The 14,026-nt window shown below is 46.6% G+C and overlaps 1 protein-coding gene across 2 annotated transcripts in view; it reads right to left on the reverse strand.

The window, feature by feature from the left end:
* NFATC3 (nuclear factor of activated T cells 3) overlaps positions 1-6,056 on the reverse strand; it is a 70,345-nt gene extending 64,289 nt beyond the window's left edge. For both annotated transcript variants that reach the window (XM_082062488.1, XM_082062487.1), the window contains exon 1: positions 5,678-6,056. In XM_082062488.1, the coding sequence (XP_081918614.1) occupies positions 5,678-5,777 (100 nt within the window). In that variant the 5' untranslated portion in view covers positions 5,778-6,056. The remainder of the gene's footprint in view (positions 1-5,677) is intronic.
* Between the last annotated feature and the right edge of the window lie 7,970 nt (positions 6,057-14,026).

The raw sequence follows: 14,026 nt of genomic DNA on the forward strand, positions 1-14,026 counted from the left end.
TCACATCTTGCAAGCTGCTTTTACTCAGCTAAGGAAAGCATTATTCGTAGCAGTTCTGGATCACAAGTATGTGATCACAAAAATGAATTTCACCAAGGACAACCCTCAGTCAGCTCACACATCAAGTTCATGATTTTTGCCAGCATCCAGCCCTTGATTCTTCCATTCAGTCTAATTATGACACTACTCTCTTTCCTACAATAACTTGACTTTCTTAGTATTGTTTACCTTAATCACCATTTTAGGGAAAAGAACAAAAAGTTCAAGCACACTGCAAACTTCTGTAAGGAGCTTAGGCTGTCTTCTACTCTCTACCAGCAATCCCTGACAGCAACACCTGTCATGAATACACATCTAAGAAGTGAAGAATACTTTACATATGAATTATCAAGGCAAAGGTATAAAGTCTAGTACTGTGATGGTGTTTCACTACAAATCATTGGGTTTACGAATTTTACTACATAGCTCAATTAAATGACGCATACATGGTGCCGGTTTTTGCTACGGAGAACTCTGTCTGGCTCCTGGGGAAAAGCTCAGCACCGGCCATCGCCTCAGAGCACTGGCCGCCAGGCAGGAGCGCAGGCGGCTCACCAACACGCACACGCCAAAACGGTCGGACACGGAACCTGCAACAGGACAGACGAGGTAGCACTCTGACAGGCAGAGCAGGCGGCTCACCAACACGCACACGCCAAAACGGTCGGACACGGAACCTGCAACAGGACAGACGAGGTAGCACTCTGACAGGCAGAGCAGGCGGCTCACCAACACGCACACGCCAAAACGGTCGGACACGGAACCTGCAACAGGACAGACGAGGTAGCACTCTGACAGGCACAATGGTGAAACGTGTATTTCACTCTTCATATTCAGTAACAGCCTCAAAACAATAAGCTAATAGCTCTAAACTAGATGCAAAAACCTCAGAGGAGAACAAGAGTATAGAAGTTTTTGAATAAACTAAAGATCCAAATCCAGATACACCGTCCTTATCCAGAGTGAGGCCCCAGCTCCCAAAGATGTTCTGAATTGTCACTAAATTCATCACAGAACTGGGATATTTTTCCTAGTTTTTATTCTGTACTTTTCAGGAGAAAAGTATGAGAGATTGTGAGATTAATCTGTAACAAGATTACTAAATAGTGTTACTTAACCAAATATTAAGTCACAGGAAATATAGAGATCCTCTTTTCAGCTTGTTTCATGTTATCATTTCCAAGAAAATAAAACAGATATTTTGAACCAAAAGTCCAAGGAGGGTACTTTTATTGGTGCTTTTAAAACACTCATAATCTGGAAAAACAAATCAAATCAACTAGAGATGATTTGCTTATATGGAAAGATCTACAGGTTCCTCAGAAGGGAGGAGGAAGGGTGGGCGCCGCGCTCCTGGGTGCGCAGTGACGGAGCCCAGGACGGCAGCAGATGTGCGGGGGCAGCGGGACACCAGGCTCTTCCCCAGAGGGGCTGGACACCGAACAGGCTGCCGGGGGGTCACGGCCCCACCTGACAGTGCTCAAGGAGAGACCGGACACCGTCCCCAGACACGCGGGGTGACCTGTGGGGTGTCCTGCGCAGGGACAGCAGTTGACTCCATGATCTGCGGGTCCTTCCAGCCCAGGACATTCTATGATTCTATGTAAGAATTCCTCCTCCTGTGCTTCAAAACCCAAGAACAAAAGGTGGATATTAGGGTGAAATTCAACACTTTAGTCTGTTTTACTGGGTAATAAAACCTTAGCCTGTCTTTCATTCTTAGAAGAGCTCATCAGAAATAAGAGGTATATTTCAGGCAGGATTCTAAACAGCAGGACCAGTAACTCATCTATCAGAATTTCCTAATTAATTAATTAATTTATTTATTTATTTTCTGGACATTGAACAGTTTGCAGCCTAATTTTAGGTCACTCCCCATTTCACATACCAATATGAAACAACTTTGGATGTTACAGAACCTTACAGGATCCTGAATTCTCAGCTTAGTACTGCAAACCCCAAGTTCTTTAAAGGTCCCTACCTTGTAAAAACTCGCTCTTTAAAACAGAAGATGAACCTTTAAAATAAAAATTTGCGTAAAGAAATCATCATAGCAACTTGTATTTGCTCCTCTTTCACAAAGTTTGCCATTAAAACAGTATACCACATCCTCAGCCATTTTTAACAGTAGTACAAAGACCTTAATAAAGTTTATTTTCTTAATGCTTAATAGATTCTAGGCAAACTTCCCAAAATTACACTGGGGGTATCATTAGGAAAGTACTGTAGTTAAAGTATTGTAGTTAAATTCAATTATTTGTCACATATGACATCTCAAAAGACCAGACATGGTGGCCCCTCAAACACACGAACTGACACAGTCAGTGCCCAGCCTATTTCAGCAGCGCGCACGGGACCTGGTGACGCTGCCATTCAAACGCCTACTTAGGCATTTCAGATGCAACAGATATAAGGTGGCAGGATGCAACCAGATGCTACTGCAAATAGCCCATCCAGTTTGCAAGAAAGAGTACACCAAAGAGATTTGGTTCACTTCGGAGTGCTCTATAGCATTACCTTTGGTCACCGGAAGCCGGAATTATTTTGTCAGAAAATACAAAGTTCACTGGTACCTAAAACTGCAACACCTATTTCAGTGTTGAACACTACAAAATGGAAGTGGTAATTTCTTTCTTTGGGACAAGGACACTAAACTATCAGAGAAAAGGAGAGCAAGATTTTGCAGAAGGTTCTTAATACCTAATTTCCACTTAAAAGTACCCAAAGAGCTTTTGACAACCTCTTATTTAGCAACCACCTGAGTAAATTTTTATTGCAGTTCACAAGCTATCTGAAGTGGGCTACCCCTTCAATTTCAAGTGAAGCATGCTGCAAACATTGCAGTATTAGACTACAGACTTCGAGCATCTTTAAACCATCTTCCGTACGTTCCCCTCTCCAGCAGGAACTGCCACGTTCAGATCAAGCACACGAGCACTACTGCAGAACATCAGTCTCAATTCCCGTCCCTCAGCACAAAACTAGGGATGCTAGTTGTACTATTCTGCAAACCTCTGAAACTCTTCTGTATAACAACTCGGAATCCTGGTTGCTTTAATTTCTCTTATTGTCCCTTTCATGCCATTAAAGGGGTAATCTACTGCCTGGGACTAGCACTTTTGCAGTGGTTCAGAAATCAAAAGTATATTAAATGAAATTGAATAATAGCTCACCTTTTCTTGCTTTTGATTAAAAATACAGTTAAAAAGAAAATATATACCCATATAAAATAATAAAAACCTCACAACACTACAGTAGTCACAGCATAAAAGAAAGCATTGCCGTAGTTTTCTGTTATTTACACAAGAACTTAGTACTAAGCACTTCTTTCACAAGTATGCCAACCCGAACTTCTAGAGACATACAGCGTGAAGCTTGAGAACACGCTCTCAAGTGTTCTCCATGATCACGGAAGACTTAGTAACTTCAGAACTATTTATTTCAAACTAAGGAACTTGTCCCGTGATCTACACACTTTACTGTTAGCGTATATTAGAAAAAACAAAATGAAAAAAACCCCACAACCTTATGTTTGGGGCACAACTGACACTTTCATTGTAGCAAGTGACAGGGGATCATTAAATACATGCTTTAGGGAGATCTAAGGACTTTTGTTCACTAATTAATGTACCTGGAAGAGGGAGGAGGGAAAAATGCACGAAATCTAGTTCTTTGTATGTAAAATACACGAGCAGAATCAAGGGCTAAACTCTGGCAATCCTTTTAAAACAATACTTGGAGGCAGAGACCTGTTCTAACCCTGAGGGCCACACCAGCGCCCGGCGGGCAGAGCAGCTCCGGCGCTCCACACACACACACTGCTGAGCTGCGATGCAGGTTACAGCTCCTCACCGGCAGTCACAGCACACCCACCAGCCCCTCAGGTTACAGCTCCTCACCGGCAGTCACAGCACACCCACCAGCCCTGCTCGCTGAGCTGCGATGCAGGTTACAGCTCCTCACCGGCAGTCACAGCACACTCACCAGCCCCTGCTCGCTGAGCTGCGATGCAGGTTACAGCTCCTCACCGACAGTCACAGCACACCCACCAGCCCCTGCTCTGAACACCACACTGCCAAATTTACCTGCAAAAGTTTCAACTTATCAAGCATGGAAAATCCTCTATAGTCAGAGTTAGGGAATGCTACCAAAATACAGATATTATAAAAGTTAACTGAGTACCACTAATATTTCCAGTTTTCTGAGCAACTTCATTTCTCACTCTCATCTATCATTGACAAAGAAGCATAGTTTAGACTACTAGTTTTATGTGGAAAGAATTGAAATAGGGACGTCATGATTATTTTTGTTGTAATTTATAAACATTCCCCATTGTTTTCATATGGTAATGCATTTATTTGGCTAGAAGAAGTCAGGCCCCCTCCCCAAAAGCACCATCTGCGATTCCACTAAGTTGGAAAACAAGCAAGAAAATATCCCCTTATCTGAAGGAATTTGTAAACTAGATCTCAGCATCAAGAAAGTTGGAGATTTTGTAGAGAATGAACCCCAAGTGTTCGCACTGGATTATATACAGAGCGTATCCAACTTTGTTTTTCTAATCAATTTATGCAGACAGCCGAGTCAGAGAACAAACAACATGGCTGCATCATTTACCCTGGATACAACCACGTTCAGAGCTATCTTATCGTCTAACCAATGACACTTAAAACAGTGCATTGCCAATTAATACTTATTTCAAATAGGTCAGGAAAAAGCACGCAGCCATCGAACTCTGGTACAGCCACACACGGCACAGCTGGCTCGTATCGATTCCTCACATCACCATTTACAGGCAGCACTTTATTTTCTGCAGTTTAAAGAAACGTGAGTTTTTTTAAAAATAGGATTTTCAGGCTCCAGTACTATAAAACTTGATAAAATGGAAGGGCTCTGAAATGCGGGTCTACACGTACATTTGGACCCAAACAGCCATCACATCTCAACACGCAGTGCTTGGTCCATCCACACATACACACGCACGTACACAAAGTTTATCAGAACAGAGCGGTGGAACCGACGCGTTATACACGGGGAAGAGCGAGGCTCAAACCTTCCTCCGCAAGAGCCCCAAACACGACTGGTCCAGCCCCGCTAACGCTCTGTTGCCCAATCCCGCGCCACGCTGGCCCTCGCCGGCGCCCCCGCTGACCGCGCGCCCCGCTGACCGCCCCACCCGGCCGGGGCGGCGGCGCGGGCCGCTCAGCCTGCACGGGGATGGCGGGGCCGCCCCGGCCCAGGGGGGGCAGGCCACCCGATGCAAACCGCTCCCGGCCCCCCAGGAGCGGGGCCTCCCCCGCAGAGCCACAGCGCCCCCGGGGAGGCGCCTCCCGCGCCACGCCGCCTCTCGGGTTCTTCTTCCCAAAGAAAGTTGGCCCGGAGAGCCCCGGCCCGGCCCCGCGGCGGCCCCGCGCCCCCGGGGCGCCCCCGCAGCCCCCGTGTCCCGCAAGCGAGGGGAGCGGCGCCGTGAGCGGCCGCGGCTGGGGGAGGAGGAGGCGCCGCTCCCCCCGGTCTCCGGTCTCCCGCCTCCCGCGGCGGCGGGCAGCGGCCCCCCCGCCCTACTCCGAGGAAAACAGGAAGCCGACCCCCCCGGCCCGGCGGAGCGGAACGGCCGCGGCCCGGCTGCGGAGGAGCGCACCTGCGGGCCCCAGCGGCGGCCCGGGGCCGGGCTGCCCGTCCTCCCCGAAGATCAGCCTGAAGTCGAACTCGTCGGTAGCGCCGCAGTTTGCCGTAGTCATGGGTTTGGCCGGCGAGGCGATGCGAGACCCCGTGGCCCTGCCGGGCCGCGCCGGGCTCCTGCCGGGCTCCTGCCGGGCTCCTGCCGGGCTCCTGCCGGCTGCGCCGCCGCCCTCAGGGCCGCCTCATAACAGCGGATGGCGCCGCGGGGAGGGGGCGCGCGGAGGAGGGGGCGCGCGGGAGGCGGCAGCGCGAGCGGCAGCTCCAGCCCGAGCGTGCGCTCCCGAGCCCGGCCGCCTCTGTCACTCAGAGCGCAGAGCGGCCGCTCGGGCCGCGGCTGCCCCGCCCCCGGCCGCCGAGCCCCCGGCAGCGCCCCCCCCGGCAGCGCCCCCGCCGGCCGCCCCGCCCCGCCCCGCCCCGCGCTTCCCACCGTTGGTCCCTGGCGGTGACGTCGGCGACACCAGCGGCGCCTCGTGACCCGCGCGGATGCCGCCGAGGGAGGAGGGACGCCTCGCGGCACATCACGTGGCACAGAGAGCTGGCCTCGCGCCAGCCGCCCCCCCCAGCCGCGCGGCCTGCCGGGGGTTGTAGTTGATTGGTCGGCCGGGAGCTGACGGCCAATCCGGTGCGGCCAGCTGAGCACAAAGGGGCGGGGCCGCAGCGCGGGCTGAGGTGCCACGTGTCGCCCCGCCGGCGAGCCGCTCCCCTCCGCTCCCGCGGGGCGGCGAACGGGCGGACTGGTTCGGGGCGCGGGCTGCGCTGGTGCCGTCTGGCAAACCGCGTGTAGGCAGGTGGTGTTCGTGGCACCCGTTAGCGACTCGGTAACTAGGTAGGCTGGCGTAAACTTAGGAATGCGGCTTGGATAGCAAGTGCTGGCTGAAGGAGCCTAAGCTGTCAGCCGCTTACCTTCCAGGCTCCTTGGAAACAGTGGAGATGAAGCAACTATGAGGAGACTAATTAAAATCCTGTTTAGCAACGTATTCCATCAGCAAAGTGAGCCAAGCAGTCATTCGGAACAGCACAGGCATCTCGGAACGCTCTGCCTTCACAGCAACGCACCCTCACTTGTTTTGCCTTGCATTAAGGTTGAAAGGCAAATAAAAGGGCAAAAGAAAATGCAGAATTTAAGTCACTCTTAGAGTAGGAACTTCTGCTCCCAGCAGTGTGGAAACCACAACTGGCCTGGCGCGTTTGCAATCTGCAGTCTAAGAAATCCTAGAGCACCTTAATGTAACCGTCACTGGGTGCCGTGGAGTCAGTAAGAGATTCATCTTCAACCTGTGTGACGCAGGAAGATGTTTGTGTTGAAACCTGGGCCTTGGTGGGAATTAAGCTCCTACTTTCAGCCAGTCACATTTGCTTATAGATCTTTATGTGAATCTTAGTTTTTCTTATGTTATCGACTATGAAACTCATGTTAACCAGAAATACCATTGCTGTATCTTTTAGACATTAAAGGACCAGGTCTAATTACTTAGTTGAAAAATTAACTGAGCTAGAGTTAGTGTGTCATGACTCTATGGTCACGTGGAAATTATAGGCTTATCTGCTAATACCTTATTATTCATGTTGTTTAATTCATATATGACTAATTCAAACTGATTCTGTGCACAGGGGTTTTTGTGTTTGTTGCTGCGCAGATGGATCCAAACAGGCATATCATAACCCCATGCGTGCATTTGTATCTACATGTTCTCCTTGCAGCCCGTCAATGAAAGTGAGAAAAGAACGCTAAATTGAAGAGAAATTGGCTGCGGTGCCAAATTCTCGGTCCAGCAGGGTTTTAAGAGAGTTCAGTTAATTCCACCTGTCTGTGCAGGCCTAAGGATGATCACGAATTTGTGCTGAAGAAAACAGGCTGAAACGAAAAGCTCCATTATGACCTTGCGATTCTAGTAGAACATTTTAAAAATCACTATGTAGAACCTGGGAGAGGAGAAGTTTCCCCAAGTGAAAACGGGAAGCTGCTTCTAGTGCCCAGAACACAAAGTTGCCATATGTCTATCTTGATCTTCTAACGCACCCTCGTTGTTGTTGTCAGCTCCCACACACCGCTGGCTGTTTCTTTACCGAAAATACACGAGCAATTACAGCTGCTGTTCCCACAACACTGAAAGGCCGCTGCTCCCTCTCCTGAAGGAGGCCCAAACCTTTATAAGGAGCTCACACCCAGTTGCCCTGTAGCCTCTTTTTACCTCTAAATCCAAGGTCACATAGCAAGACGAGCCGGGAAAGAACGTGTAATTGGATTAACCGCGGTTAAGAAAAACCCTCATGCGTTCTTGAATGAAAGCAGGTCTATGATGAACACTTCAGTAAATATACTATATATAAAATGGCTCTTAGCAGCTAATTTTTGTATAAAAGCTTTTGAGTAGTCTTTCACAATTTTAAACCAGATACGTTAGAATTTGTCTTATTGTTAAATAACGGTTGTGTCAGATTACAGCCCATGGAGTAACCACAGCAGTTTCCCGTTCTGCTGTACCAGTACATTATCCATTATGCATGTCCCTGGAGACAAATACAACCAAACTTGTTCTCTCCACAGGGGAAATGTGAACACAAGTATTTGATCCATGGTATCTGATAAGATGCTCAGAGTATATTTCTAGTGAGTATGCTAAATTAAAAATCATAGAACCATTTAGGTTTGAAGAGACCTTTAAGCTCAAGTCCAACATAAACCTTGCGCTGCCAGGTCCACCACTCCGTTACTGCCGGAAGGAACGGCAGCGGCCACCTCATCCATTTCAAGAGAAAAATGGTCTTTCAACATTTCAGTCGTCTTTTTCAGAAGCTCCACAACGCACCCGCCAGCCCTCCCTTCGGGCCGTCGTCTTCTCTCTGGCCACTTTCAGGATATTATCGTCTTGTTCCTTAAAACAGTATTTCCTGCCGTGTTTGAACAGCTCCATTCAGGAGGCCGCGGGCCATGCAGCAGGGATCCAGACCTGCCTGCGGCGGCCACTTCACAGGGACAAGGGCTGTGTGCCCCAAAAGAGAGCGAGCGGTGATGTGATGACCGTCTGCGTAGCAAGATCAGAATTTACAGAATATGTACAAGGTAAGGTGGCACTGTAAGCAATTAATAGTTACTTACACTCATCTTTATAAACCTTTTTACATCAAAATCAGATGTATCTGTCTTTGAGTTCAGAACGTCCATTTCCTGCCAGGAATATCCTTTTTGTCTCGTCTTCACCACATTTTTCATTTTGCTGTCTCCCTCCTACTGCACCAAAATGTGCATCTTTCTGCACTTGAATTTGTAAGAAGAAAACCACCTTTGAACGCTTTCTATACAGTTAAAGAGTAATTGGGGCGGGACTGAGAGTGAGTTGGCAGAAGCCCTAAAACGACTGACGTGGGTTTACATCAATTTCCAGGGACTTATGTCAACCTCTGCGCCTGAGGTCCACGCCATGGATGGCTGATTTGGCTCTGGCTTGCGACTGAAAGACAGAACAGTGGCAGCACCAAGGGCAACTTCATTTCACTGGTGGTTTTGTAAGAGGAGGATACTTTTATTTATTCGTTTATTTAATATGCAAAGGCGGTTTCTGTCCTCGCGGCGTTTAGGCTGCGTTACTGCATCCAGCCGGGGATACACCTTGGTCTGGTCAGAAGCTGGAGTTACTGCACGTGCCTTGAGAAGGAAGGAACACGCTTCCCGTGGTATCTGAATCCTTTCCAAACTGGGGTATTTTCTAGGTGTGCTGTGACTTTCAGCTCCAAAACCCTACATCGTGCTGCGTTTTATTTTCCACACATCACCCTGTGCTGGGCAGCGAGGAATTCTGGATCTGCAGCCACATCCCCGGGTTGTATTTGTCTTGGAGTAACAGGGATTCCTCCCCTTCCTACGGCAGCAAATCAAACCCAGCTGTGCAGCTCTGGCCAGAACAGGCTTTAGAAGCCGCCTGGTCAGGCATTCGTTCTGCGTGGTTCAATAAACCAAACAGTCTCAAATTAAGAATACAAAGCATAAAGTTGTATTTCATGTGCTTCATCCTGTTCCCATTTGTGGTTGAATCTGGACCTGTTTAGAAGCCACACACACCAGTGTGGCACAGAAAGGGCAGATGCAAAAGCACGGAGGCTCCTGGAATCAGCAGACAGCGTTCCTGGGCTGCACCCATTGTTTTGTCTTTACAGCTACTATTGAAAAAAGCACAAGTACAACAAGAGAAAATTTCTGACCAGTGCGAATGTATCTTTACACACTGAAACTCATTTGCAAACGGCACACAAACAAAAACTGTCACAGCCTTCATGTCTCTCACAGCTAACAAGGCACGTCCGTATTTTAAGCACGCAGAATGGTGTTATGTAGGAGAACAATACTATTTCCCTATAGAGACTATGTTCAAGTTAAATTCAGCAGTCATATAGGAAAGGGGCTTGCATTCTGCACACAAGGTCATAGGTTATTTATATTTAATATGTGACATCTGGCATTTTAAATAATTTCCTTGGCTAATTACCAATGCCTGGGTGAAATGTGAAACTTCTGCCGTTGGGGAATTAAAAGGAAAACAAAAACAAAAGCAGATTGCATAGCACTGGAAAGTTTTGCAGGAAAATGAGGAGTTGTCCTAATTCAGGCATTGGAATACAAGGCAACAGGAGATAGAATACAAGGGAGTCATTTGACTGGACTTGGATACATTTTAAGTTTTCAGTGAAAATCCGCAGTCATCCCGTTAAGACTCCTCAGGCCGCGACTGTTAATTACAGCACTCCTGTCTAGATCTTGTGCTCAGCGTCTGATCAATGGGGCATTTGTAATAGCAAGACTACCAGGCTTAACAAATACAGGATTGCCTGCAAGGTGGGCGTTGACAACAACATGCCTGCATACAAACTTAACGAGGTCACAGTCTCACTGAACCGTTTCACAGTTTTCCCCAAGAACTTCCATCGCTCCCCTAGACTTACTGCAGCCATATTAGTACACTTTAATATATTTTTCTTCAATATATTTTTACATTAAAACAATCATTGCTTTGCTTCATTGTTTGTTTAACATTCTGCCACGTAAAGCAGACGTTACTTCACAAAGTTCGCTGCTGCTTTATACTTCTGTAGTTTTCCAGAGCAGGTTGGAACCCTCCCGTTTGGAGGTCACCATCACACGTGTTAGAGAGACCAGAGGGTCTAGAAACCCGACACTTCACTGCTCGTCTCTTTTCACAGACACTATATTCATAGTACTTGGCTCTCGGATCATCCAGGGAAAGCAAAGTAAAATTAGCAGCTGCATTATTACTGATATCAATACATAAGGATGCTCCAGGCACACACTCTGGCTTTTGAAATGATTGCTTTTACAGATACCTCAGAGTCCTATTACAAAGCCTAAAGTGGTTCTGGGTGAAATCAGATGACAACCGAGATTGCTACCGGAACAAGAACAAACTCCTTCAATGCACAGTGATGTTTGCGTAAAATAAATATTTGTGGAAACTCAAAGGAGGTCTCATAAAAGCTCTTAGGCTTGATACAAAGACTAAGGCAGCATTTTACTTACTTTTCCATATTTTAACTTTGATTTTTGACTGTAGTAGCCAGCAGACTGGTACATGGCCGGGATATAGAAAATACAGGTTCTGTTCTAAGCTTCCCATTTCTTTTAGTCTAGTTTTCAGACTTTCTCAACGTGGCACAAGTAATTTCCTATTTATACAGACACTTGAAACACTGCCTTTAGAATCCCTCTGCGGTGAGGATAACACAGCTTCTGCTGTCCCTCCTTTCTCTGAGGTTGCAGATGCCTGTAAGGACTCTGGAATATCCCTTACACGGGGTTTGAACAGTCGGGCAGCCTGGCTGGATGATTTGGGCTGATAGTTTATTTGTACTGAGAAAGAAGTATCACATAACTGTTAGAGCAAAATAAAACCCCAGTCTCTGAGCCTTTAGCTATTCTGTTCTAGGATCTATACACACTATGATACTCCTATGATGTGGTTCTGTTCTGTTCAAGTGTAATGCATGTGCAGTTTAAGGTGCACCAGTTTTTCTGTATTACATATATACATTTGATGTCCTTTGATTAGCTTAGGTGTAACCACAACCTCATGTGTTTAAGTCATTCCTTCTCATGTATTGTAATTTAATAAATGATTCATAGCCTTTGCTTATCAGTAAATTAAGGTTTCTTCATCAGTGTATTAATTGTCTTCAAGGACAGCAGAAGAATAATTTCCCTCATTACAGCTTTTCACCGTCATTCTTAACAAACGACCTGAATAACTGTATTAGTAGTTGTTTCTGGATATGCACATTGCCGGGTTTCTGGCGAGGCCCGATGGGCTGGCTCCTCAGTGAGAACCACTTGTGCGAGTCTCTCTCTGTCCTTGCCTCAGGTCAGACTAAGCCAACAGAAAACAATAGGTTCTAATGCTGCGGAAAACTTTAAAGGCTCCCTGGTAGTTTAGATCTTGGACTTCGACCCTTCCTGTTTGTGGAACTGGATCTGTTTTGCAGTCGTTAGATCACACATGCTTACACCACTTGCTTAGTTGGTGCCCAATTCGCTCTCTGGCCCAGCATCGTAATGTGGACACAAAGGTTTCAGGTGTGGTGACCGTGCTTGTGGCAGGTGCTTGTGACGTCCCACAGGCCAGCCAGGTGCGAGCGTTTCTGCGCTCCGTTCCCCTGGCGCTGGAGCAGACAGCAGCGCCACTGGCAGCTCTGGCGCCGCCGTTCAGCTGCCGGAGTTTCCGCCTGGCTTGCTGTCCAGGCTGCACGTAAGAGGGGAGATGCTGCTTCGACAGGGCAGGGCCAGAAGGCGGAACTGTTTGATTCAGTCCTCACTACAGTCAATCATCTGATATTCCCCTGATGGACCCAGTTCTTATCTTGCTACCCTAACCCCTTCCCAGCAATAGGCTGAGCTGCACCTTCTGGCTCCTTTTGTGTCAGACTGGATTGGGATTAAGGTACTGCTGTATATTAAACATCCATGGAAAGCAGAAGAGACAAAATACAGGAAGGAATAGCTGATTAATCTCAGTATGCGTCCGAGCTGGAGATCCAGCTATTCAGTTAATGAAGTGACTCCAGTCAGCTCTGGAAGAATATTGCTCAGTAAAGGTTCACCCATTTCAAATTAATGTACTTGTGCTGTATCTGCAGATCCTATGTATTAATTCATTGGATATGTATAAAGAATGGTTTAGCTGTTAATTTACATTGAACAAAACAATGAGAGTTTGAATGAATACTCATATAAAATGGATTTTTAACATGTATTCAAACTAGAAATCTTATCCCAAGGATTCACGTCGTCCAGTTGGCGAGCAAAACCAAATCATATGATTGGTCCTTTTGCTTTCATAATCAAAAAGGCCATAGGTACCTGAATATGCACAAATCAGGTGTCTGCAAATGCAAAACAAAGTGTTTGACCTGCTGCTAGTGCTCCCATACATTATATACCAATAAACCACAAGGAGGTAACTAATAAGCTACAGAACAAATATTTTCAGATTAAGAAAAGCAGTAAGAGGAAAGGCTGAACTTGTTAAATTCAACATTATGACATTATTTGATCAGTCAATAGTTCTACGAGGTCCTTACCAAATTTAAATAGACTATCTGCCCGTTAAAATGAAATTTGTCTGAAACAATTGTAAAACCATGACGTGAACAGTGACTCATATCAAAATAACGAATACATCCACTCTAAAGCACGATGCGTACTTTCCAGTGGCCAGAATCTTTTTTTCTCATCCATTTCGTAATGTCCCTTCGAGGGGTTAAAATTGCTTGCGTTTGACAGACTGGAGACTGATTATATGTACAATATATTACGTGCCTTTATCACTTAAAATGTTACCTAGTTTACACTTCAGATGTTCAAGACTGCACTGGTTGCTGGTAAGAAAAGTTAACTATTTGTTTGCATTCTTACTCATTTTGATTTTTATAAAGCATTTGCTGGTACCAAGGTTCACAATCTGTCGATTGATCAAAAAGCAGCCAACAGCTGCCCAAGGGATCCTGAGGGAGCTGCTTCTGTGCAGGCTGCTCTGAGCTGTGCAGGGCAGCTGGGCCCTGTCACCGCTGGGCAGAAGTGCCACCGTGGTGACATCCAGAATGGGAGCAACAATTGCGAAGCAAAGAATATAAGGTAATGGAAACTGGTCACCTCCTTGATAAGGGTAAATGATTTGTAACAAATAGTTTAATATCCCAGAATGAAAGGCACTACTATATCAAAGGTAAGAACTATTTAGGGAGAAAGTAGAATGGAAGACAAAAATATATGAAAAAGCTTCTATACACTGTATATGTAACATCC

This window comes from Streptopelia decaocto, assembly GCF_964273445.1.
Source record: "Streptopelia decaocto genome assembly, chromosome: 11".
NCBI classification, from domain to species: domain Eukaryota; kingdom Metazoa; phylum Chordata; class Aves; order Columbiformes; family Columbidae; genus Streptopelia; species Streptopelia decaocto.